This window comes from Stegastes partitus, unplaced genomic scaffold (assembly GCF_000690725.1).
Source record: "Stegastes partitus isolate 25-593 unplaced genomic scaffold, Stegastes_partitus-1.0.2 Scaffold796, whole genome shotgun sequence".
NCBI lineage: Eukaryota > Metazoa > Chordata > Actinopteri > Pomacentridae > Stegastes > Stegastes partitus.
The window spans coordinates 1-27,559 of record NW_007578527.1 but is presented as its reverse complement, the minus strand read 5'-3'; the positions used below and the strand labels follow the sequence as shown (position 1 = coordinate 27,559).

At 39.9% G+C, this 27,559-nt stretch overlaps 1 protein-coding gene across 1 annotated transcript in view; it reads left to right on the top strand.

Moving 5' to 3' along the window:
* Positions 1-24,292, top strand: part of LOC103364935 (protection of telomeres protein 1-like) — a gene marked incomplete at its 3' end in the record, with an annotated part of 45,260 nt that extends 20,968 nt beyond the window's left edge. Inside the window, exons 4-10 of the mRNA XM_008292234.1 lie at positions 2,731-2,831; positions 7,271-7,378; positions 9,927-10,001; positions 14,022-14,148; positions 19,431-19,561; positions 19,657-19,953; positions 24,137-24,292. Coding sequence (XP_008290456.1) covers positions 2,731-2,831; positions 7,271-7,378; positions 9,927-10,001; positions 14,022-14,148; positions 19,431-19,561; positions 19,657-19,953; positions 24,137-24,292 — 995 coding nt within the window. The remainder of the gene's footprint in view (positions 1-2,730; positions 2,832-7,270; positions 7,379-9,926; positions 10,002-14,021; positions 14,149-19,430; positions 19,562-19,656; positions 19,954-24,136) is intronic.
* Between the last annotated feature and the right edge of the window lie 3,267 nt (positions 24,293-27,559).

The following is a 27,559-nucleotide window of genomic DNA, read 5'->3' as shown; positions in this document are numbered from 1 at the left end:
AGCTCAAATGTGTTTTTCTCTGTGTTTGTATCAGCTTTTCATTTGTACCTGAATTCGGTCCAAGCTGCTGCCTGCTTGCTTCTGTTTTGAGTTCTTTTAGATTGTATAGCTTTATGCTTTATCTTGTCGTGACTTCCACATTTCCCTCTGCCTGCGTTTTAGTGACATTTTGGACAGTGGAAATTTTAAGGTGGAAGTGCTCTGATATTTTTTTAATAGCATTGCCCTGCTTTGTAGGTGTCAGTTAGCTTTATTTTAGATCCTTGTTCAGAGGAACCCATGGTGCTGACTGATATGACAAAGTTTAACATTTCTCAGCTTTAGAGTTGTCATCAACTGACATTTCTTTCATCTTCTCGTTCATGAAGTAAAAAGTAGCAGCACATTACCATCTGAAAGCCAGGGAAACCGAAACGTGGCCTTACAACTGTGTGTCTAAGGCTGCATTTCCACTGGAGGAACTTTTCCCAGGGAAACAGGAGAAACCCATTTACTCTTTCTGCATGTCTACTTGCAGAACCAGCGTCTAAATGGAAGTCGATGTTGTTTTCATTTATTTTGCTTCAACACAATGGCTGTGTGACGGTGAGGAGGCAAAGGTCCAGTGTGTAAATCCTTGGAAAGTTCCTAAATGTTACGAAGTAGATGTTCTAGGAACTCAACTTTTCACTAAAGACGTGTGTTCTGATTTTTGATGACACAGTTTGATTCTAAATCGAACATTAGTTCAAAGTGCTTGATTCAGTTGATAAAAGGGGAGGCGTTGAGATTCTTTTTTTTGCAGCTTTTTTTATGAAAGTTACTTTTTCTCCTGCTTATTTAAAATGACCTGCATTCACTGACTGTTCTTGTAGTCGGCCTGTACTGCTGTTCCGTGCTCCCCACACCAGTGTTATCCAAAATGTGTCCATGTGGCACTATTGAGCATGAAACTTACTTTAAATGTGATGTAAAACCAAAACTAGAAGCCTGAAGAAGCAAAAAAAAAACAAAAAACAAAAAAAACAGCAGAGAAATTCAGGATTTCTGTTGTAGAATGCTTTGGTGTGTGTCTGTGTGGCTGTTTGGACTGTGTGTGTTCGTGTAAGCTGCTCAGCTAGTCTGGGCTGTAGTGGCAGAAGGAGACGGCCAGCGTGCCTTATTGTTGTCTTGTCTTCTTATCCACGAGCCGCCTCATTAAAGAGCCACAGAGAGCTCAGACTCTTTTTGTGGCAGTGACATACCTGTTTTTATTCATTTAAACTCTGTGACACCCTGTCTGTGTTTCGAGCTGCAAAAATGAACAGGTCGTCCTCTTTTGTATCGTGGCTTATACACACTTTGTCAGTTTTGTTCCAGTGTTTAACCTGCTGTGTTGGAGTTTGTCGTTGTGATTGTGACTGTCTCGCTCTTTGTTTATATTCTCTATAATATTAAACCTGTAATGATCTGGCTGAATTAAAAATCTTCAGTGTATATCTGAGAAGTAACATGAGGTAGCGCTTTGGATCTGACACCATGTCTGTTTGTACTGTTGTTCAGGCAATAAATCTGGTCATCTGGCACCTAAATCAGGTAGTGGAAGAGCAAACAATACAAACTGTTATTAGTGTGTTTTTGAAAAAGTGACAGTGTTGGAAAAAACCTGTCACTTGGATTTTTTAAAAAGTGTTTGCATGTCTGCGAATACATCTCCAGAAAATGTGCAAAACTTTCAGAAGTCAAAACAAAAATGTGCAAACAGTCAGATACAGCTTAAAAAACTGTGATCTTGTTTGGAAGACTGTTCTTTTAGTTTTGTGTAGTGAGCTTGTCGAGACAATTTGGAGAACTGTTGTACGCAAGGAAAATTTGGTTCCAGTTCAGAGAAGGAACTCGAGCCAATTTAAACATGTATCTGAAACATCAACGTAATATCTGTCTGATAGCATTGTATAGCCGTCAGAACTGCCTTCTCCGTCCTGTTCTTAATAGTACTGCAGTATAAGATTGTACCACGACAAAGTCAGAGAACAAATAGAAAACAAGAGGAAAAGGAGTTGGTTTAGCTGCTACTGTGTCCATGTCCTACTTTGTTTCATGTACAGACTAACTTTTCCACTTTGTTAAAGGGTTTGATAGTTTCTTTTGGAGTTGGACTACTGACTTAAATAATGAGCCCTCTTGTTATTCATATTTACCTTGCTGGTACATTTTGTATCGTTCTGCATTATACAGTGACACACTGTTTGTATAAACGGAAAAACATAAAATGAGCATTATGCTGATGTTTAAGGAAAATTTGGGATTTAGACGAGTTAATTAATTCATAAACTAGTCGATAGAATAATTGATAGAAAAATAATCGTTAGTGGCAGCCCTAGAAGTTGAATTCTTCATCCATGCATATTTGATGTTTTGGTCGATGAAGTGTCTGAAAACAGTGAAAAACAGCCGTCACAACTCACTAGAGCCGGGGCGACAAAACAAAGACCTTGTCTGGCAATCAATCACAATTCTAAAGGTGTTCAATGAGACCAAGAAAATCACAGCGATTATCAAAATAGTCATATTATTGCTACTTCATTTTATAATGATCAACTCATCATTTAAAATGAATTGGATTCCAGAAACTATGCAACACATTTAATTATGATGATTTAGTTTTCCTACATTCATGGCTATAAACATTTGTCTGCCATAAATGACCTATTCTGAATCTTCATCTCTACTCTGTCCAGTTTAAAGGCATGTTCTGTGTGTGCTTTTCAGAAGAAGACTCTGTGCCCAAAGCCTCGTCTCAGAATCTGTCCATCAACGTCGTCCTTTTCGGAGAACTGGCCAAGAACTTCAGTGAAGCTGTCAATCTGGAGGTTGGTTCTCTGAGTCATCAAAGATATGATGTTAAACCACAATCAACAAACAAGAATTAAAGGGTTTCTAATGGGACACTTAAAAAAACAAAAGAAAAAAGATTGTATTCAACATTACAAGTGTATCTCTGTGCAAAACAAATCATGTGAAATTGCTTCTTAAAAGAATATTTTTTAAATTTCAGTGACAGTTTAGACTACAGTTACCGTAAATTCCGGACTATTGAGAGCACCGAAATATATAAGCCGCACCCACTAACTTTAATAAGAAAGCAAATTTTGTACATATATAGGCCGAACTTGTCAATAAGGTGTCCACGTTGTAACGTGAGATATTTATACAGAAAGATGTTACATAGAAAGATTTTTTAAAACTTTTAATTAAGTACGAGCTGGTAACCTCCACAAATACGTACCGAAAATGCTTTTTTCTGAACAGTGCCTGTAACATGGCTGGTTAAAAAAATAAAAAATACAGTAGCCTACCAGGAAAAGTCATTGATCGCTATCTTCATCTTCCTCCTGTGCACTAAAACCACTGAAGTCGTCTTCAACAGCCTCAGCATGACTTCAGTTGTTAAATCACTCACTTACTGCTCTGAAAACGTTTACCTGATGGCAGCAGTTCAAACAGTTTATGGAGAGGGTCTAAGGAGTCCCTGACAATGTTCAGTGTCCTGCTCCTGCAGCAGCTCTGGAAAAATTCAGAGCTGTCTGTCTGTCCGCACAGAAAGATGTCGTCCTCTCCAGCTTTGTGACAGTCTGGGATGTTGTCATGAAGCCATGTTTCTGATAAAACAAACACATAGCAGTCCCTCCACTCTCTGCGGGTTTCTACCAGAAAACGTAGCTCGTCCAGCTTGTTGTCGAAGGAGTGGACATTGGAGAGTAGGAGCGACAATCCTGCTGGTCTGGAGGGGTTAGCCTTTAGCTCTCTTCCTCCTCCTTAGTTTATGTTTGTACCACTTGCGCTTTCTTCTCTCTCGGGTAACTGCCGGCGTGGTTTCCGATCAGACTCCGTGTTGGTGTAGTATGTCCACATCACAACCGGCCGCCGCAATTTTATTAACGTTCATTACCCTGATGTCCAGCAAATTCTCTCAGCTGTAAGTTTTGTAGAGTGGACTCCCAAAGGGGCTGCTGCGTCTATGCACGCCGCCGTCTCATGTAACCCATCTAAGAAACAGGTAAACGGGAAATTACTTCCATTTTAATGACAAGTTCTTGCTCTCGTTCGTCTAGTTTGCGTTTCCTTTAGCGCAATGCATGATGGCCCATATTGCTTTGTTAGTGACCATCGGCTATACACTACTTTTCATGTTGCATTGTGGGATATTTTGAGTGCACTATATAGGGTGTAACATTTTTTAACTTAACAGTCAGACAGCACTACAAAATGGCGAACACCCTATACAGTGCACTATGTATTGTATAGGGGGTGATTTCGGACACAGCCTCTTTTGTTGTCACTCTCAATGTCACTTTCATCTCGAGGCAAATTCATAAAACTCGTAAAAATCCATAAATTAGCCACATCATTGTTTAAGCCACAGTGTTAAAGCGTGTAAAAAAAAGTAGCGGCTTGTAGTCCGGAATTTACGGTACTCGAAGTATTGCACAAATATTGACCCAACTGTCAAAAATAAATACTGTTTAAGGAGGTATCCCTCACATTTTGATTTCATTGGCAACCCAGATTCTTACTTGACTGCAACACAGCCAAGACTGACTTCAGGCTTAAAAACAAAACGATGCGTAGAGCTACAGCAATCTTGGTGGCTTTTTTAATTAAGGATTAGTGTTACATCAGGGTTTTTTTTTTTAAACTTAACAAGTGCTGACAGCAGTTTTTCTGAAGTACATCTTTAGATCGTGTTCACACCTCATCCATGAATCCTGTATCACATGCTGCGGTGAAAAAGTGTGGATTGGGATGATGTTGTTATGCTGACTGATGTGTGCGTGACTGCTAAATTCAGTTTACAGTTCAGGTTATTTTCTGCTCCTTTTCTCTCCTCTGTGTCACCTGAGTGTTAACAAAGCCTGGTGGTTTCCTTGTTACCTGACAGTTCTCCCACTCTTTGACTTCATCAGCTTCCAGTATATCTTAATTTGCAGAGCTATTGTCATCATAACCCTCCAATATCAAAGAAAATGCTACTCAGCCACACCATCATTACAATGAGATTGAACTGGAAAATACAACATACCTGTCTACAGTTTGACGGTTAATATTTAAAAGATAGAAGAGTAATCAGAAGAACGTCACCCTGTTTTGTTATTAGTTCGTATGTTAGTATTAAGGCTGTACATGATACTAATTTTACCATACGATGTGTTGTAGAACAGATACCTCCACCCTCATTGGAGGCTGATGTATAATGTGTAATGTTTAATCTAAGTACAATGACAGTCAGCTCTCCAACAGTAAACATTTGTTGTTTTAATTATCTTTTATGATGCATCGGCTGTGTCCCGCTAAATGAAGACAGATGCTCGGTTTAGAATTGTCAACCCCAAACCCGTAATTCTGCTTGGACTCATCTGTTCAATTTATGGTGGTTATATGTTGTTTTGTTTTTTTTAAATCAGAAAATAAATGCATTTAGAGAACATGTTTTTGCCACACAGAGAGGAGTTTTGAGAAGTTTCTCTGTTGGCGCTGGGTGCTTACAGCCCCACAGGGTTGCACGAAGAACAGGTTGAAAGGCTTTTAGTAATGAATATTCATGAGATGCCATTTAGACTGCATTATGGTATTTTCATTAAAAACAAAATCTGGCTGTTTGGAAAGTGTGTCAGTGGAAATGTTTTTTTTCTGGATCATAAACCCTGTGATTTGAGTAAGGCAATGAGATGAGTATGATTCATCTGATTTGCTGATGAGCACAACATTAATCTGTAGAATGAGATAAATTAATTTGCATAGTGTTAAGCCCCTGATGGTTTGAAGTAATGGAATATTCTATGCTTCCAAACAAATCAGTGAAACAGTCAACACTGGCAGTTTATTCTATATTATTATCTGAACCATTTTATTTGGTGGTTGTATATAGTGACGAGTGGAAAAACTACAATAATGAGACAGATGTTGTGATAAAGGAGAATTTATCGGTGTTTGAGTATTTATTTCATTTACCCTGAGGAAAAAAACTAAACAAAAAACCCCAATATTAGTTTAGTTTTAATGTTATTTGCTCATCTGTTGCATTTCTGGTAACCGGTTTGACAAAGATACACTTTGATTTTGGCTTAGATCTAACAAACCTTCCAACCATAGTTAATCACTGACATCTATTTTTGGAATGAAGTTGTTTGACTAGTTTAAGTAGGACGATTTGCTATAAATTCTGGATGAATACAGACTTTTTTCAAATGAAAAAAAACATGCAACTGCATCACAACAGCTCCCTTCTCTCCAAACAAGAACAATTGATTTCTTTAACACTTTAAAAGTTAACAGCAGCAGCTCCTTGGTTTTTCATGAAAACGGTTAATTTAGAAGAGCCCTAGAATACAGGGTTATACAGTTATTGTAAAATGAACCATCTTTGCAGTATTTGCACTAAAAAGGCAAAAAAACTTACTGTGAGAAAATGTGATAGTTTGATAGATTTGCTGAACAGGGCCATGGTGTGGGACCTTTAAGACATAAAATCAGTCAGTCGGTGGTGAAACAGTGTAGCTTGCATTCAGCTAGTCTCAGACAAAACATAAAAATTGCAAAAGTTTAATCCACTGAATAGATGATGGTGAACGCTGTTGCTCTGTTCACGCAGCTTGTATTTTCATGTATCAGGGCTCAGGTGTGACGTTTCAAAGTAGCTCTACAGCTCTCTTAATCTGAACAAAGTGACTGAGAATCATTGTTGCTTTAGCTCACAGTGACACTCTCAGTCCACTCGGATACTGACACATCTGTACACAGCAGCATCTCTGATGTTGTTTACAGAGTTGAATCTGTTTGTGTCCTGGGTGGAGACAGTGAACACATCAGGGATAATCCTCCTTAGCAGTATCTCACTGTGTTTTTGGTTTCCCTACAGTGGCGTCTTGATAGAACTCAAAGCCCTGTAAAGCTTGGTGAAGGCAGGAAGTCATTGCAGCTTGAGCTGCTGTGCTCAGCTATGGATCACAGAGGTCTTGTCAGGCTGTGTGTCTCTGTAACGTGATTATTCAGACTATCTGCTGTCCCTTTGTCAGCCCTGAGCAGAGGCTTTAAAGCCATCTCGGGGGCAGCTGACACGCCAAACAAAAGACAATCTTCACTTTTCACACACCAGCTTATCATAGGCAGCTTGTTGTGACGTCTTGCTTAGCGTCTCTCAGGATGCAACATCTGTTGCTTCAATCTGCCCCTCCCTTTGGGAAGAAGGATGTATATTTATCGCTCTCTGCTCTCCCAGTTTTAATCCCATGCATCTTGTGTTTCCCTGCAGGATGTGGTGGTGGCCTCTGGCTTCACTGTGGACAAATCTCCCACAGTTCGTAAGGACAACCTGCACCCTTTTAACCTGCTGCTGTCTGGAGGTGACGCCTGCATTTATGTGAGAACTTTAACAAATCTAAGTAGTGTGAACTTTATGGATACACATATCACATAGGTTTTTTTTGTTTTCTAGTATTTACACTAAAGGCACTTTCACACTCTGCAAACGTGTTCGTTTTCATTTGTGATCTGAAAGCAAATTTATCAGTCATTGTGTTTTACATGAAGTCCATCAACTGCACCCGAAGTCATGACCAGATGACCCCCAGTGAGGTTGTGACCTCTTCTCTGTCGGCACTTAATACATCCCAGTTTCATTATCTGAGCGTGTGCCTGTTTGTATGTGTGAATTCAGTCTGCAGGCTGCAACAGTCTGTTAGAGGAAGAGATCTTCTGTGTGAGCTAAAAACTGAACATGACTCATCTCTGGCCATGTCTAACTCTATGCTGTTGTCAGACAGACATAAAAACAACACCACCTGGAGACCTGTCTCTGTTTACCTGCTAATGAATTTCTCATCAACCTCATGTTTTACCTGCAGGCAGTCGTCAGCACATTAACAATGCAAGAAGTTACCGCAGACTTCCAGCAGAGACTAACTTTTTCTTAATTTTCCTACACATCCAACATATCACGTGCAATTTCAAAAACTTTCCCCCCCCTATACACTAATAAAATAAATACATGAATGCAATCATAAAGTTTGAGGATTTCGAAACATTTACTAACACAAGAAGTTCTGTCATGAAAAATGGAGAAATATTTCAGGATCTGCTTTATTTCTAGATCAACATCAGCAGTCAAACAACATTTGATTGTGTCTCTAAACCTCTCCACAAGAGGGAAAAAGCGACAAATGCTTTTGGTAGGCTAAAACATAGCAGTGTTTCACAGTGGATAGTGGAATAAGTCCTATTTACTGATGAATCCCAGTTCAGGATTCGTGTCAGTAACAGAAGTGTGAATGTAAGGAGACTGGCAGGCGAGAGCCAATGATACCACAGTCAGTTAAACTCACAATAAAACATGCTGCTGGGAATATTCAAGTCCGTTGCTCCTCTGGAGTTGGGCCTGTACTGAATCAACTTCAACCTTACCAAGGACAAGTAGCACTCCATCCTTCAGAGACAGGCTCCACCTTCTGGTTTGCATTTTTTGGGAGAAGTATTCATACTGTAGGAGGATAATGAGCCCAAACACACCCCAAAGCTTGGACTTGAAAACCAAACAACACCAAGGAGTGCCAACTTCTTTTCAGAAAGACAAATCATGTACCCAGTATTCAAAATCTATATAAAAATAACTCTTGTGTTTTCTCTCTGCTTCTGCCAAATAAAATAATCTTCGAGCAAATGCACAGGGGTGGCAAACTTATACTTTAAATGTAAAATCACTCCTCAGCCAGTAGATGTATCGAAAATCGCAGTTAAATCAGTCTGCATTGATCTGTACATTCATATGAGTGATCCTAATAGTACCTGTTGTCCAAGCTGCTTTATACTTGCTGAAACTCTCTTCCTTCAGTTCATTAAATCCCTGCAGCATCTGAAGGCAACAGGACACATATTGATAAATGAGCAGCATCTGATTAGAGAAGTGTCGTGCCGAGGCACAGTGCCATTACATATCACCGTCCACTGTGTTTACCCTCATTAAAATCAAAATGACACCAGGGTGCGACACTAAGTAACCCCAATCATTACAAAACCATCAGACTCTTGGCATTGTGTAGCTTATGTAGGTGATATTGAATTACAGTCCTGTCTGTCACTTCCTCTTTTCCATTTTTTTTTTCATGTATACATGATGGTGCAAACTCTGCTGGCACATTTTACAATGAGATGTGCTGTTTACGACACAACGTAAAACTCAAATAGCGTGAATTGATGACACATAAACAGCTTCATAAATGTTCTTTTATTGTTAATATAATGCCCACTCCCCCTCCCACCGTCTGTGTAAGGTGTTGTGTGCTGCTACTCTGCACTATTTAGACAACAGTAAAATCTTCTGGAGAAGCCTCTTTCCACAAGGTTGAGCTGCTGTCGTCATTAGCACAGCTGTTATAGAGGGAAGAGTCCAGTGATGTGACTTGCTCAGAGTGAAATTCATTAGGCATCATACTTATATTTATATTCCACTTCCACATAAAGAGTGGAGGTGTGCCCTAAGTCATTAACACCATCTGGGTGCCCAAGACCAATGACACATAGTTATGTCACTTAAAGATTCCTTTAACCTTTAGATTTCAGGCAAATTTGTGTGTTTGGTCTGCAGTTGTGAGCAAAAGTTTAAATATTCTTGAACAGACGCATAGAAAGTTAACACTTACAGAAATCATTGGAAACTCCAGAAAGCCGTGATATATACATGGTCTATACCAGGGAAAGTAAACTATTGTTTACGACTGTATAGAAACAAAGTGGACTGTTAAGCCCTATTGTATTCTGACGTAAAAAGTCACTGAACTTCTATTTTAATTTTAGACTGTTGACACTTTCTACTCACCTCTGCAGTGTGTCTGCTGATTTGGCCTTCACTGCTGAGAACACTGGAAGCTGAACAACAACGTAACACCTTATCTCTGTGTGCTGCTGCTCTGCAGGTGTCCCGTCCACAGCCTCCTCCTGACAGCAGGTCCCCGCTGGCCAACAAGAGGAGCTCCACACTCTCTACTGAGGTCAGAGTCAGAGGCTTGGTTAGCTGAAGATGCTGCGGTAGTGTGTTGTAGGTGTCTTGTAATGTAAAAGAAATGAAGCACAGCAAATGTTACATCTGCTGTAGTCATACCGGTACTAGTTGGCCTCCTCACTGAATGGACCACACTTAGAAAAACATCAAAAATGGTGCTGGTTGCATTTTAATAACAGACAAGCCGTGTCCCAGTACCTCTAGGGTGGAGCAGTTTAGGGGGCCAGTATTCTCCATCATAAGCACTTGTTATAGATAACTGCACAGCTTCAGAAACCTCACCTCCACATTCCTTGCTGGGACTATTTTATCCAAAATCATTTTGAGCTGACTCATGTTATGAGCACAGCATGTGTACAGATCTGAATATCGGTCTTTGAGCTGCTTAGATATGTATGAAGTGTTTCCTCTGTGACACCATATGGCTTCTTGCTTTTGGTTGTCTAAAAGCGACCCTGATTATCTGATTCAAACACATAAAGTCTCCATACATGACTCCTGGTGTGTTTTTGAACCTGCTGCTGTACCTGCTGCTGCCCTTCCACATGTTGTTGCCCCATATCATGAGCACCATCAGCATGTTCAGTACTAAAACTGATGCTATCTACTATCACATTTTCAGGACTTGGGAATCGACTTGATCTTTGATAAACCTATTACGATAGCATTTGCCTCCTGGAATAGCTGTGCAGCCTTATCCCCATATTTATCTCACCCTTTTCTATGTTGGCTGACTTTTTACTTCACTTTTGAGTGTGGTTGTTCAAGATAACTATAAACACTGATGATCTATGACATGGCAGGACAATACATTGTACAAGCTTGATTGATTATTAACTAACCTGACACTTGAGTGTTCTTTAACATAATTTTTTGTAGATATTGCTTAAGCACACCTACATTTAATTCACAAAACCCCCAAAATTCAACTGAATTAAAATATGTTTTTGCAGATCTATCAAACTTTACACTGGTCAGCAACAACAACCGCCAGCTTAATATTGTGTAAGCAAAGTAACATCCATGTGAATGCCAATCCCTTAGTTTCCCAGCAGAACAATGTGTAACAAGATGGATACTGTTTTACACTTTATGTGCCAGTTGTTACAGTGTTGTGGCTGATCAGTGTATACAGGAGAGTGATTTTTTTAAACACTATGTATATGCACATTCATTAAAAAAAATGCCTTCTTTCCTTTGTTTTTTTGATATGAAAAAGTAAGTAAACAGCTATGCATCAGGTGTGTAGATGTACTTGCCTTTTGCATAGATTGCTCTCACATAAAAGGTAGCAGATGTCCAGCTTTTATTTCTTTTCCTCTGTTGAGATTGCTGTCAGAGCCAGAAGTCAAACACCAACATGAGGACCAGAAAACAGACTCTGACAGCTCATCTATAAGAAGAGAAAAGAACTGTCATTGAGAACTACACCACAGGAAATGGATATATTAAGTACAATAGTGTGGAAAACTCAGAAGAAAGCAGAAGCCAGTGGTAGCCTGCAAAGTAAACACATGATAGGTTACCCACAGGAAACAAATGCAAATGATGACAGAAAAGTACTTTATGCTTCCTTTGAATGCCACTTTAGAGAACCGAGGTGTGAAAGCATCATAAGACGTAAGACTTACAGCATAAACACACAGAATTAGACATCCCAAACATAAACTGTAAGATTAAAACTTCTTTTTAGCTACAAGAAAGTTAGATTAGAATTTGCCAAAAATAAACAAGAAGTCCAAAAATTTCTGAAGCAAAGTTTTCGAAACAGACCAAAACGAACCTTAGCCAAAAGTATTGGGAAAGACAGGAGGGGGCCATGATTCAAAAATTCCAGCTCATCAGTGAAACATAGAGGAGGTCGCATTAGAGGCCTGGACATATGGCCGCTTCTGGAGCTGGATCACTTGTGTTTACTGATGATGGAACAGATGACAGCAGCAGGAGGAGGAATTCAGAAGTGTACAGACTCATTTTGTCTGGCTTTGGTGTACAAAGCAACTCCTCCAGTCTCACTGGCTGGTCCTTCATCCTGCCCCAAGGCAATGACCTCAAACACACTGCCTGTGCTACCAGAGCTGTTAGCAGCGACAAGAACTGGTACATCACAGATGAGCCGAGTCAGACGCCAGATTTAATCCCTGCTACATTTTACCTGCAGTAGGTATTAATATATTATCAGTAAATTTGGCAAGCAAGGCTAACCCACCTTCACTTTCTGAATGAAGTACAAACATTCTAAAGGGACAGGCACACTGTAAAAACAACGATCAAGCAACTTGCATGATTTAAAACCCATCAAACTGCAGAAAAACATGACAATGGATATGAAAGTGAGCTTTGAGCTCTGTTCAAGACACTGCTGAGGTCATCTACCACCACTGCTGGACATACGCTAATATAATACAACATAGGTATAAAGAGCCTGACAAGTACAGGAAAAACAATGTTAAGCCAATGACAGAAATATACCAAGAGTGAGGTTGGAAAACAGAAAATAACAACGAACAGACACAGCACACAGAATAACACTCACAGTAAGAGATTAGAGATTTTCAAAATCCTGTGATCAAAGTTTAAAGACTGGATTTAAAAGAAGATTTAGAATTTTCCTCTGTTAGATCTGTACTGTAGAGCAAACGCTGGCAAAAATAAATGTTGGACAGGCTTCGTCTCCCTGGTTTTCTCTTTGATGAGCATATGCTCATTTTTCAGATCTTTATTATTCTCTTCTGAATGCTACATCTTACTGGAGAAACTCAAAGAGATGGAGGAAATTTGCAAACTATCAGCTACTCTGATCAGTCATTTCCGAAGCTATTAGCTTTTATCGGTCTAGTTAAATGCCAAGATTACACAATCTTGTCAGTCACTGAAAACACATGATTCATAATTGATTAATTGTTCATGCCAGCAGTTTGGCTTCCTCACAGTCTGTAATGATAAAGAGCTGTGGAGGCTTCTCTGTCGCCTAACTGTTAGCATGTTAACATGACTGTTTGACAGATGTTTACTCATTTAGACACACAGTAAAGCCATCGTTGTAATGTGCATTACCAGAAAGCTATGCCAGTTCCAGACTGTACAATATTACTCTGATAATAACCCAGTTGAAAGACTAAGATGTCGGGCGTCTGAACTGAAAATAGGCAACCAATGCTGAATGCGAAAGAATTAGGCTGTCGGAATTTCATTTACATTCTTTCAGCAACTACATTTTTTTCCTTCCATTCCTTCCATTTTTTTTGAAGGATTTTCTGAACATAAGACAAGGCTCCCCAGGTAGTTGTAGTCCATGTATGCCTAAGTGAATAACAACTAGGCAGATACTTACAGGCAATAGACTTTACTGTATTAAAAGGGGGATGAAAGTGTAAGCCTTGGTCAAAAACTGTATGCCAGATAATCGTAGGGGATATCTACACTGATCAGGCACAGCAGTAAAACCACCTGTCTATTATTGTGTAGGTCCCCCTCGTGCTACCAAAACAGCTCTAAATAGTTGGGGCATGGGCAGTGGAAGGGGACGTCCTGTGGTGTCTGGCTCCAGGATGTGGGGAACACATCGTTTGGCTTCTGTGGGTTGCAGGGCGGGGCCTATGTGAACGGGGCTTGTTCCAGCAGTTTTCGTGGATGCTTGATTAGATTGTGATGTGTAGAGTTTGAAGGCTTGGACTCCTTGTCGTGTTCCTGAAGCCGTTCCTGACCAGTTTGTGCAATGCTGGCGGGCTGCTGCCACTGAGGACTGTCGTTGCCATGGGGAGTATGCTTTGTCTGCAACAATGTCAAAGTGACTTCCACATAAATGTCTGAACCGAGTGTTTCCCACCAGAACGTTGTAGCAAGACAACCAATGACATTAACTTCACCAGGCATTGTTTTTACTGTTGTTGCTGATCTCTACATGCTAACATCCTAACATTGGTGCGTGAACACTACCATACAACATGGAATATTAACCTGGGCTGATTTTGCTTCTTGTTAACACTGTTTTTTTTTTTCTCATCAGGTTTCCAGGACAACTAAGGCTCCAAAATACACGTATGTCCAACTGGGTGACCTGTCGGCTGAATCTGTTGTTAACGTGTATGGCGTGGTGGTGTTCTTCAAACCACCGTTTAAAAGTCGTGGCCCAGGTCAGTCAAGAACTCCGACCGCTGTGTGGTTGTGTATGTGTCTCAAACAGAAGACTATATGTCTACAGTAATGCTAGTAGCTCCATCTGACTGTACTTTGGCACGTTGAAGCTAAATACTAATGTCAGCGTGTCCACACAGACAATGTGCTGCAAAATTTTATGTTTACCATCTTCATCTTTTTATTTACATATGTTAGCACGCTACCATTTGCTATCTAGCATTAAACACAGACAAAGTATACCTGAGGCTGATAAAAAAGAATCTAAGTTAACGTATTAATTAAAGAATTGAACAGATTCAGATTTTGATTGGATGATTGTACTGGATAAAAAAAAATCAACAAGTTCTTATAATTCATGCCACAGAGATCATGAATGTCTACACCAGAAATTTGTGATAATCCATACAATAGTTGTGACAGTATTTTAGTGTGGACCAAAATTTTGAACCAACCAACTGACTGACCAACATTGCCTACCTGCAGAGCTTTCACTACTGATTAAAGGGCTTCTGCTGAGATACAGTCATATTTTGAGAAAGAAAAGTCATGTTAATTTTAACAAAAATGATCGTATTATCTAAATCAGTATAGACTGAAAATCCTATTGTTCTAAAGACAGTGAAGATTTTATGTCAGAATGTTGAAAACAAAGTCATGCTTTTCCAAATGTGTTGAATGAAGTTTCTATTTTTACAAAATGTATAGAATTTCCAAAAAGAAGAAAAAAAAAAAGTCACTAGTTTGTTGTTTTTTTTTCTCCAATTTAAAACTTCTGTTTTTATTTCCATTCTAATATTATAAACCAAGGTTTTTTGATATGTGAACCTTTACCAGGGATTAAACAGTTTTCTTACAGTTACTATTATAAAACCAGTAAAAGTAAAAGAAGGTTCACTGTTTCAGCACCAGGGACAGAGGTGTAAAATGCTCAGCATCTGTGTTTGCGAATTATTTTCGAAATATGTCTAAAACTGTCAGAAAATGTGCTAGTTATTGATAAACGGGGCAAGAAACTTGAGGAACACTTCCTCCTCTGTAGCAGAAATGAGCTGACAGACACACAGAAAGAGAAAGTCTGAAGCTATAAAACCTGGATCAGTATTGAGTGAGAACACAAGCTGCTGCAGAGTGTTGTTTGGATGGAAATATCTGTGATTAATCCTGTACATACTCAGAGAGGTGTTGAAAGAGGTGCAGAGGAGCCGGATGGCTAAACATATTTTCAGTTTAAGTGTTGATGGTCTAATAATGGAGGTCTGGGTTTAAAAGCTTCAATACTCTTCATCATCACTCCGGGAGCTGTGCAAATTTAATCCACTGAACCTTGGGAGCAATGTTTAGTCATTTACTTCATTTCCCTATTAAGACTGTGCAAATGATATCATCATCATCAAATAGGGAAGATGCCTTTTGACTTGAGGTTAGCTTTCAGATAACTGCGTCAATACTACAAGGAAGAATGATGGAAATGGTGGTGAGGCAATAAACACCAGACCGTTCAGTCTGGGTCAGGATGATGAAGTGCGTGTGTGCGTGTGTGCATGTATTATATATTATGTTAATAATAATAGATAATGATGCTTTAATATTTAACATATCTATCTATCTATCTGTCTGTCTATCTGTCTATCTGTCTGTCTATCTATCTATCTATCTATCTATCTGTCTATCTGTCTGTCTGTCTGTCTGTCTGTCACAACACAAAGAGAAAAGTTATTTTCATGTGTCAATTTTGGAAAGTAGGCTTTGTATAATATGAATTTATCACAAAAATGCCAGGTCACTGCCGTCGCCGGCATTTATCTGATACATCTGGCTGGCTGTGGCTCAGGTGGTAGAGTGAGGTGTCCTCCAGTCGCAAGGTTGACAGTTGGATCCCCCGCCCCTTTACAGTCGAAGTGTCCTTGGGCAAGACACTGAACCTACAGTTGCATGGAAGCTCTGTTGCCATTGGTGTATGAATGTATGTGTGAATGGAGGAATGAAAAACACATTATAAAGCACTTTGAGTACCACTAAGGTAGAAAGGTGCTATACAAGTGTAGACCATTACCATTTACATTTTAATCAAGCAGCAGCATGACATAATTAATAGTGCTGAGACTTGAGTAGAAACACTCAAAGTGTTACTCTTGCAGAGGAGCTCTCTACATAGTTCACTACATGTATAGGTTACAGTATACTGCATATTAACAGAGTCATCCTGGTGAGTTGGGAAAATCCCCAGGAGCCATCTTCAAGAAGCTATAGATTCCAAAATTGTATATGCAAACAATTAATGTAAGGATAAAGTGCATGGTGCAATTTTATCACTGCCATGATCAGTAAGAAAATACAAAGCATGTCAGGAAAGTTTCAGGACTGGTGTCACAAAAGATATATTTCTAACCCTGACTACAAGCTACGAGTTTTCCCCTTCAAAGTAATCGCCCTGGAGTATAGAACTGCGATCTCAGCTCTCTGCAGCCATTGAACTTTTTCCATGTGCTTTTATATACATATCCTCTGTTTCATGTCATCAAGCAAAGAGCACAGAGCAACGAACAAACCTGAAGTTTCTGGTCTGGTTGGGGAAAACTCCGTCAGAAGCACTGGGATTGGTGCAGCAAGTGTATGGAGATGAGACGATGTCACGCTCACTTGTTTTTTTAAAGATACAAGAGTTTCCACATGAGGATGTGGAAGACACCCCCAGAAGCGGAAGGCAGATGGTGCGTTGTGATCGCCAGTTGACTGTTCGACTCATCTTAGATTTGGGCATGCGGAAAGTCTGCGCAAAGATGGTGTCGATACGACTGAATGATGACCAGAAGGATCGACTCATGCAAGTGAGTCAGGACATCCTCGAGCATCTTGAAACTGAACCAGACTTGCTAGGGAGAGTCATGGATCTTTGAGTATGACCCAGAGACCAAACGCCAGAGCCTTTAATGGAAGAGTTTGACATCGCCAAGGCCGACGAAAGCAAGACAGTTAAGTCCAAAGTCAAATTCACGTTGATCGCATTCTTCAATGTGAAGGGCATTGTCCACTGCAAGGTCTTGCCACAGGACCAGACGATTAACCAGCGCACTGTTCAGTGCGCGAGAAGAGGCGAGAGTTGTGGCAGGACAACAAATCGTGGCTGCTTCACCATGACAATGCGCCTGTTCACAATGCCCTGAGCATCCAGCATTTCCTGGCTGAGAAGAACATTGCCGTGCTGGAGCAACCTCCCTACTCACCCCATCTGGCTCCGTGTGATTTTTTTCCTCTTCCCCAAGCTCAAGGGGGTCATCAAGGGGACCCGTTTTGAAGATGTGGACGACATCAAGATGGCTGTGTCGATGGAGCTGTGGAGGATCCTGGAAGAATCCTTCCAGGAGTGCATGGCGGCTTGACAGAGAAGGCTGGGAAAGTGTGTTAGACTCCAGGAGATTACTCGAAGGGAAAAAATGTAGTTTGTAATTTGAATTTGAAATATAGAATAGAATAGAATGCTTTTATTGTCATCATACACAAGGTACAACAAAATTAAAATATATCTTTTGTGACACCAGTCCTGGGGCCTCATTCATCATCAGTGTGTACGCACAGATATGTGCGTAGGGAGTGCGTACAAACATTCCTACGCAAAGTATGGAATTGATCAACTTGTACGTATACTTAGGAATATGCGTAAATATACACACAACTATGACCATGCGTAAGCACATAATCTAGCAGTAGAATAGTGAAACTACAAATATAAAGCATTCAGGGATTTTGTCCACCCGCACATTCCCACGTGAGGTTGGAGACATGCGGCATTTCCCAGCCATCACTGAGCAGGATCTTGTCGGAAGTGTTGAATGCTGTAATTTCCCTGGCCCCAGCCTACATCCAGCTCCCTTACAGCCATCACCAATGAGCTGAAATCAAATGGGGACTGCACGCCATCACTGGATTCCCAAACATAATTGGAGCCATAGACTGTACCCACATCGCAATCAAAGCAGCATCACTAAAAAAATGTGATTATGTAAATAGAAAAGGGTTTCAGTCGATCACGTACAAACAATTTGCGATGCACATTTGTCGCTGACCTTAATTTCAGTTTCAGAAAAGTTCCTCTTTTTCGCTCTTTTTGTCATAATGATGACGACAAGTGAGGAAAAAATAAATCTTTACTTGCTTTATAAAAAGGCATGTTGTTACCATATATGGTTATTTGGAGGCGTTTCTGAAGGTAAAGTGCACGAGCACAGTGTTTAAGAACAAGTGGGATTTATCAACACTGATGATTTACTGGTGTGCGTATAACCCACAGACACACGTTTGATGAATATAGATTTTTTTGTGCTTACGTACACTCTAAATTTCGTTCATATGACAGAATTTAGAACATTTTCTATGCACTGATGATAAATGAGGCCCCTGGAACTTTTCTGACACACCTCATACAAACCATCACCTGCTGCTGAGAGACAAATGGTCAGGATGGTAGGATTTAACCAAGGTTTGCTGGTCACCACATCAACAAAGTAAAAGCCTCCTGGAAGCAAGTTCTGTGGTCAGATGAAACAAAAAAATATTTAGCCTCAATGTCCCGAAATATGTATAGAGGAGAAAAGATGAGTCGTTTAGCACCATAAACCCCATACCTACCGTCAAGCATGGCGGTGGTAGTATTATGCTCTGGGACTGTTGATGCTTTACACAAAGTAAATGGAATAATAAAGATCCATCGATGCACTTATCACGGGGCCCACTTATCACAAAATTGGTGCAATCGCACTTTAAGTTACATCAAGAAAGTTTAAACACTTGGCGCTTGGTCAGTATGCCAATGAACCATCCAAATCGTCAGCTCAATCACAGTCGTCTCATTTATGGGAAATATGTCCACTTAAAATAAAGTGAAGTATTCAATAAATGATTCCAAAAAACAGATCACCCAGCAACTTCTTGTCAGGCAATATGTAAAAACCAGAACAAGTTGTCTGAGAAAATCAAATCCTCAGAAACTTTGGGGTCAGTTTTTTTTTTTTTTGATCTCAGCCTTAAGAGTGACTTGGTTAAGGAGTTATATCCAACTTTCCTCCAACTACTTTGTAAATACAGCAACCTGCCTTGACTTTAGGTTTTTTGTCATTCACATAGAGTTTTATCACAAGGCAAGATGAAAATGCCACAGGGACGTTTTGTTTTATTCATCACTAGGCATAAAATAGTCCATAATCCATAAAAGTTTTTAGTCTTTGGCTTTCATGGTGGACCACACTTTTGTTTCTGATGTTTGGATTTTTGTTTTCCATAGACTTCTGCTCCATCTTGAAGATCACTGATCAGTCCAACCAGAACATCACCTGCAACATCTTCCGTGAGAAGCTGGAGGACCATCCCAAAATCTTTCAAATCGGAGACATCGTCCGTATGCATAGAGTTAAGGTCTGGTCTTTAAAAAAATAAAAAAATTCAAGTAGCTTTTACTTGTTATTTGCTACGTGTTAATTTGTAAATCTCGATCACATCGTTCTTCACAGGCTCAAGTCTTCAAAGACACCATCTCGCTTGTCAACGCCTTTGGTTTTTCTGTGGTGACATTTGACGGGACAGTAGGTGGAGCTGTGGAACCACGAACATCTAGCAGCTATTTCCACTTTGACCAGGAGGACCGACAGAGAGTGGAGGAGCTGCGATCCTGGGCCTCAAGCCAGGCCCTCCTCCCCCCAGTCTCTGCTTCAATCCCCTTGTCTGCTGTGCAGCCCAGATCTTACTTTGACCTAACCTGTCAAGTGCTGGCCAAAGCCCCCATCGACTCCACCTGCATCCTGCTGAGGGTAAGAAACCTAAACAAAAGCTGTTTTCAAGTACAAATGCAGCTCACTGTAAATATACGATTTGGATTTATTTTCGAATGATCTGTTCTATAATTCAGGGGGCAATGAGTGAGATAGTTAAAAAATAAATAGATAAATACATAAGTGATATATATGTATCTCCGTATAGGTAACATAAAAGGAAGTGAGATGTGCTTCATATTGATATATATGGCATTTTGTAATTATAGAACACTGGTTACGCCTGGATTATGCTTTCTGTACGAACGTGACACGTGGAGGTGAGATGCGCTGAATTATCACAAGAGAACGCTTTTATACTCTGTGCAGCATCTGTTACCAAACTGTAGGGGGCAGTGGGTCACAAACACACGTATATCACAGAACTCAATTGGAGTAGAAGAAGTTTGGCATTGGTTACATCGCTTACAGCATATGACGATATTAGATCGCAAACGATTAGAATGTGTAGACGATCTGCCAAAGTGAGGAGATCGTATGGATCGTTTAGGTCACATTCTATAAATTGCAGTTCTATGCTGACACGCCGACGGACCAGACGTATTACGTCGTTAACCTGACCAACCAATCATTGCAAATTACGGGCAATGACACAGTTTCTTATCTGCCTCCATGGAGAGCCATGGCTGAAAGCCACATTGTCTATCCCAGATGTTCATTCCGCAAAACTTACAGCCAAGAGACTTTGCTGAACATCAGGGCAATAAACATTGCTAAAATTGCGGCGCTTGGTTGTGATTTGGACATACTACACCAACACAGAGTCTGATTGGAGACAATGCTGGCAGTTACCCGAGAGAGAAGGAAGCGCAAACGGTACGATCGTAAACAAAGGAGGAGGAAGACAGCCGGGATCCATGCTAGGCTAGGATTTGATTCGCTTTGCTTTGAAATGACAAAACACAATCAAAGGTAGTTTGCAAAGTTTGCAGAGACGGTTCACACGTCGGATGGCAACACGATGAGCATGTTCAATCACTGTACATACAGAATGGTTTGGTTGCACTGACCAGAAACTTGCAAATTAGTCTCAGAAATCCATGTAAGATCGTGATAAAGTTGAAATCGTGATATTATAATAAAGAAATTGTGATATGATATTTTTGCCATATTGCCCACCGCTACTCTATTGTTATTTGCGTTCTTAGTTTCATAATAATAAAAACTTTATTTATTATTATTATTATTATTATTATTATTATTATTATTATTATTAATAATAATAATAAACTAAGACAGGAAATAACAATAGAGGACACTAACAAGCAAACCCAAGTTCACCATATAATCATCTCTGCATCTGAGAGGCACTGTGTGCAAATATGTTGCCATCTATAAAGGCATTTGGAAAAACTGAATGTAGTGTATGTTGACTGTTCACAGAGCCGATGAACTGTGCATTATACCTTTTAACTGGCTGTAACTGCAGTGTTGTATGGTGAGCTGTCATTTTGCGATTTTTGTGTCTTCTTTTTCTGGACCTACTACAGCACTGTGAAACTGCAGGTTTTTAAACAAATTTGTGTCCTGTGGGTAAGTTGCCATCTACAGGCCACATAGACTCTGGAAGCGATAAAGTTACTAAGCAACTGTGAGTTGGTACTGGCAATTAAATGCCGACAGGGTGATCACGACGCCAAAGGGGAAGCCCTGTTTTTTTTTTGGATTACTGGTAGTCTAATATACAAAAAAACCAACACACATACACATAGACATTTTATGACCCATTTCTGTGTTAAAGGCCCACACACACTGTACGCGAAAAATATCAATAAAAGACTGGTCAGTTTTATCGTTGCAGTGTGAATCTACACACACACACACGACTCACATGCCTGGTGTAGCCATTTTCACTGATTGTAGCAGCAGTACAGTGATGCAGCAGCGGCTCTGTGAATGGTCTGTCTATATTACAGGTTCAGTGTATCCACACCACTCATTTCTGGTGTCTTCACACATGAGTGTCAACCATACAACCTTGCCTTACTGCCCACTTGAGACTCACAGTTGTATGACAACACACAAAAAGATATGTCACTTTTCATGACCCCCGATGATTTAACATCAGTTGCCACACATGCTTATGTAACAGTCACCACCCTCTGTATCTCACTCTTATGCAATAAGCCATATGGGCTGTATTTGAATCATATAACAATGTTCAGATTTCCTTAAACTATACTTTTTTACAAAGTAATTAGCATGCATGAGATCTGTCACTGTCACGGCAATGCATTAGAAAAACTCGACTGAAACATATCGAACATACGGACACAACTGGCCAAACAGCGAATAGAAACTATGTCCTTGCAGAGGACAAACTTTCATGTGTCGCCATGATGCTCAACAGAGGACAAAGGTGTTTCAGCGAGGACTTAAACTGTGGTTTTAAGTTTGTCCTTCATATGTGTTGACTCCAGGATTTAATTTGAATTGATTTCACATCACACACTAATGAAAACTAATGATAGACCTGAGGCTGAGGTTTACCTTTAGCGTGGGATGTTTCCTGCTAATCAACAACCAACCAGAAAATCCCTGTGTTCACATTGCTGCATCACAGTCACTAAGAAGCTTCCCTCTGGGATGTATACTGTCAGCTTATATCCATTTGTTCTTACCACCTTGTTTATATTACCCACCTGCTTTCTGGTGTTAATGTGACATGCTGTTTTGTCATGAAGCTGTATTGCTGTCTCGTTCCTCCACGTTCCTCCAATTCCTTCCCGCCTGTAATAACAATCTTTAACCTTCTTCCATTTGAATATTTTCGTAGTTAATTTTATGTTTGTCTTTGGAATAGTGGAGCTGTTTACTTTGTCTTCATGCGTCTTGTGGGCAACCTACTTGACAGTCTGGCGGTCTCAATGGGGGGCGGTCTCATGAGATTTACCTTGGTCTTGAGCAGCTTTACCTGCCACCTTAGTTTTCAGAACAGAAATGAGGCTGTAAGTAATGGCTGGTTTCTTGCCAGTGAGGCTGATAGAGGAGATAAATTTGAACAGGATTTGGCAGTGACCGCTGGTCTGCAGCCAGTCGGCTCTCACTGATTTTAAAGCTGCTCTGAGCCTGTTGTTACCCAGTGACACACACAACCAGGAAAGGGTGTTTTTCAAACCATAACAAGCGACTTGGTAATATTCATAGATATTGATATTGTACTGTGCCTCTCCTTAAACAGATCAAAACCTCAAAAGAAAGGCATTATTGATGCATCCTAATCAGATGTCTGAACCGTCTAAACCGGTGCTTTGTATTTGCAATTTGATGCTTTCACTTGCTACCCAAAGGTCTTGCGCAGAGCTTAGTGTTGAAAAGTACATTCTTGTCATTTGGCGCTGTAGTTACATCCCTTCGAGTTAAACTGTGGGTAAAAAATGTATATGTTGTTATTCTCTAATATCTCTAGTGCCGACAGCAGCTGTGTAATAGCTGTGGTACCGTAGGTAAACAAGTATCATCATGCAGTATTTTGGCATTGACATTGTACAGAAGTACTGGTTCTTGTGACATGCCTCATCTATACACCATTCTCCCCAACAACATTGTCCAGCTCCTTTTTGGGGGTTCAAAGACATTTTCAGGCTAGATGAGGGAAGTATTCACTCCAGTGTATTCAACGGCGACCCCATGGTCTCCCTCTAAGTTGGACATTTCCAGAAGACCTCCAATAGAAGGCCCCAAGAAGACGATATGAGGATATGCCTGAATCACTTCAACTTGCTCTACTCTAGGCAAAGGAGAGGCAGCTCTGATACAAGTTACTCAGTAAAATAAATAGTGAAAATAAGCGTCATTAACCATAAATGTCTTTTTAATGATTGACCAAACAAATCGTTTACAGTATAAAAAGAAAATCTGATAATTTGTTTCTATTCTGCTTAGTGGTGTCTTTTCAATCAAATGGTTGTTCAGATTTTTAGATGTCTCTAATATCTGCTCCCGTCCAGTTACTGTGTGTGTTTTGTATTCAGGAATCTGTTGAATACAACACAAACACATTGTTGAAATTTGTTGTGGCTGCAAAATGTCGCCATGTTCTTTTTTTTCCCCTAAAGAACTAGACAGACAATTTAATGAAATACCTGCATCACTATCAATCAATATCCATGTCCTGCTCGATCTGTATGACATATTTTTATGTTGTTGTTGTTTTTTTCAGGTGTGGGACGGGACCAGGTGTCCTCACCCTCTGTTGAAAGTAGTTGTAGAGCCAAATGTAACAGAAGGACCGTCCTCCTTCTCCAGGGAGAAAGAGAACCTCATCGCCAACATCCTTGTCTACGACAATCATGTGGATTGTGCCAGGCAACTGAAGGTCAGAACTCACCAACAAACATAAAATTCTGGAAATGAACTAGACTACTGAAAGCTAAAATTAGAATTATTGTGTTAAGTCATGATTATCTAACCGCCTTTCTGATGGATTCTGCATCAAAAATTGTATCACTAAACCTTATAAGTGACTAACGTACTCCTTCCAGACATGGCAGTACCAACGTTCATTTGTCGTTAACGTCTCTGAATACTGTGCATTGATAATTAGACCCTGACACTGTTTTAATTTTAGGTTCTGCTGCTTGAGCATGTCCATCACTATGGTGATGTTTTCTTTCTTTCTTTTTGGTATTAAGCTTTAACCTTGAAATACTTGCTTCTTATCAATGCATACATAAGAGCTGCTACTTGGGCAACAATTTTGACATACTTGTTTGCGTGCTTTGTGTTTATCTCAAAGATGTTGGTAACATCATGGTCAAGTCAATTAATGAAAATATCAGGTTTTGCATATCACAGTGAGATGAAGAATGAACAGATTTTGCATTTTCTCCTCCAAACTTTCCTCCATTATTTTTGTGGTTAGTTCAGTGTTATTTTTTTACTCTATGGCAATATAACATTAATGAGTCGAGACATTATGACCTGCCTAATATGGTGATGGCCCTTTACATGCCACCAAAACAGTGCTGACCTGCTGGGGCACAGTTTCTACCAGACCTCTGAGGGGTGTCCTGGTGTTTCTGGCAATGTTAGCAGCAGGTCCTTTATATTCTGAACGTTGCAAGTTGGAACAGTTAAAGATCAGCCCTTAACACTCTGGATCTAGCACAGTCACTCAGGCTTATATTCCTAATTTCTTCAGCATCCAACATAATGATTAAAGATAAAACACTTAATGAACATAACTAATTAAACTTGATTCATTCAATAACTGTCACTGAGCTTGTATTCTCTTTTGCAAGAAACACCTGAGAACAAACAAATACACTAAATCACAACAATAAGAATGTTTAACTCAAAGCAACAATTTAAAGAAACACTAATTATTGGAAATATATTTCCTGGAACGAAGACGATTCTGAGTACTCATGTTTCATTTTCTCTAGCAGAATGTGTCTGACCCCCTCTACCATTCAGGCAGATGCACATTTCAGTAGTAAGATGCTTGGTACGAGAAACCAATCTACCTCAGTTCTCAGTTGGTATTAGAAACTTTAATGTGATCTGGCTTTTGGCTCTGAGGTCAACTAAAGATGTCAAATATCTGAGAAGCTTACACAGTGTAGCTTTATAAATGTAGACACAGTTATGGTGAAGCTTCTAAATAGTGATGGCCATGCAACCTTTTCATAAAACTCGCAGAGGTGAAAACTGTAATGTAAAGAGTTGAATGACACTATAGCACATAGTGTTGAGTGGCAGCAGCATGAGCATGCAGTTATTCAGTTTTATTTCAATTCTATTCAATTTCCTTTATACAGCGCAATTCAAATGTCATCTCACAGCGCCTAACGTAGTAAGGTGAAGCCCATACGAATTTTGAACAAAGAATCCAGCAATCCAAAGTTGCCCTTGGCCTCCCTCTGAGCATGCGGTCGGCAGCATTGGGAAGGAACCAAACCCAAACCTCCTTAACTGGTTGGGATGAGAGTGGGGTATAGCAGGATAGCAGATGGAGAGCAAGCAATACAAACGGAACAATACGTATTTGGAGTTCCGATCACAGACGTGAAGCTCCAGATCCAGAGACATCTGCAGAGAGAACAAGCACAGGACCTCAGGGGAAACACAGAGTAGTGATATGTAATGGTGATATGTAACTGTATGTAAGAAAGGAGAGTAGAGGAGAGGAGCCCAGTGCATCATGGGAGTCCCCCGGCAGTCTAAAGCTATAGCAGCATAACTAAGGGACAGTTCAGGTGATCCCGAGCAGCTCTAACTACAAGCTTCATCAGATAGGAAAGTTTTAAGTTTAATCTTAAAAGATAGAGAGCGTGTCTGGCTCCCGAACCCAAACTGGGAGCTGATTCCACAACATAGGAGTCGTTTCCTTAATCCAGCGTGAACTGTATGTTTTTTCTGTTTTCAGAATAGCACCTCTGGCTCAATATGACTACTTATTTTTGAGCAAGACATTTAACATTTGTCATCTTCATATGTGTCAGATCTTACACGTGACAGTGTTTTGGTTAAACTGTGTATATTCATGTTTAAGCACCCAACAATAATGGTTAACAGTAATGCTTAAATCTTATCCATTCCAAACAGAACTGGGAAATCAATAGTGAGAAAATAAGTCAAAATGCGGATTTTCATTTACATGCTTTATGCACATTCACACATTTTTTTTTATTCCTCAGGCTTAGAAGGCTCCATCAGCATGGTTCTTATATTTCAAGAACATTGATTCTACACAATTCATTCATATATGGATGCTAACTGAGGGTTGAACACCTGTTGAAAACACTTTCATGTTTCGTGCCTTTTGATACAAGTAGTACCACTGAAATGCCAAATAAAGGCATATCTGAGCAGCCCAACTGAAATCATCTGCACACCGGAGCCAAATGCGAAATTCTGAATAATTTGGGTCCATACATGTAGCTGTCTTAGACTTACTGTGTGTAATATTTTTGTTTTTTTACAAATGCTTCAATAGTGGCGATGATATTTAGCTGTAAAAACATCAAAAAGAAAAGTTGTGTTGAGCCGAACTTGATGAAAAGTTCTTTTTGAAGTCAGATAATTACGTTTGAATCTTTTTTGAATAAGAGTGAAAAGAAGACGGGATTCATTTACCGTTATCTGGCAGCTTTTGTTGTCAGTGACCTCAGTCTGTGCTGAAGGATTCAATCACTCAATAGAATTTGCACAAGGTAGGTGGAGGAGTGACAGTAAACTCGTTCTGTTGCCTCGCCCTTGATCTTGTAACATCAATAAATAGAATTCATTCACAGCTCTTAGTATCGTCAGAAATTTTACAAGACACAACGTAGCTTAGTTTAAGTTATGCTGCATTTCACATGTCTCACTGGGATACGCCATAGATCTGTAAATATTGTTCTTATAAAAGCATCCCTCTCTGGTCATTGATGTAACCCCAGATGCCTCCTTTAGCGTGTGCAGCTCTATGAAGTCCTTGTTTCTCTTTCAAACCAAACCCCTTCCCACTTGCAGTTTGAACAAGCTAGTTCAGCTACGACACCTACCATCTCTGGTCTGAAGTAGAAAAACGGTAGAGAAATCCCCACCCCACACGTTTATAGGACTGGTTCTGTCGGTTTGTAATACATGAAACTCTGAA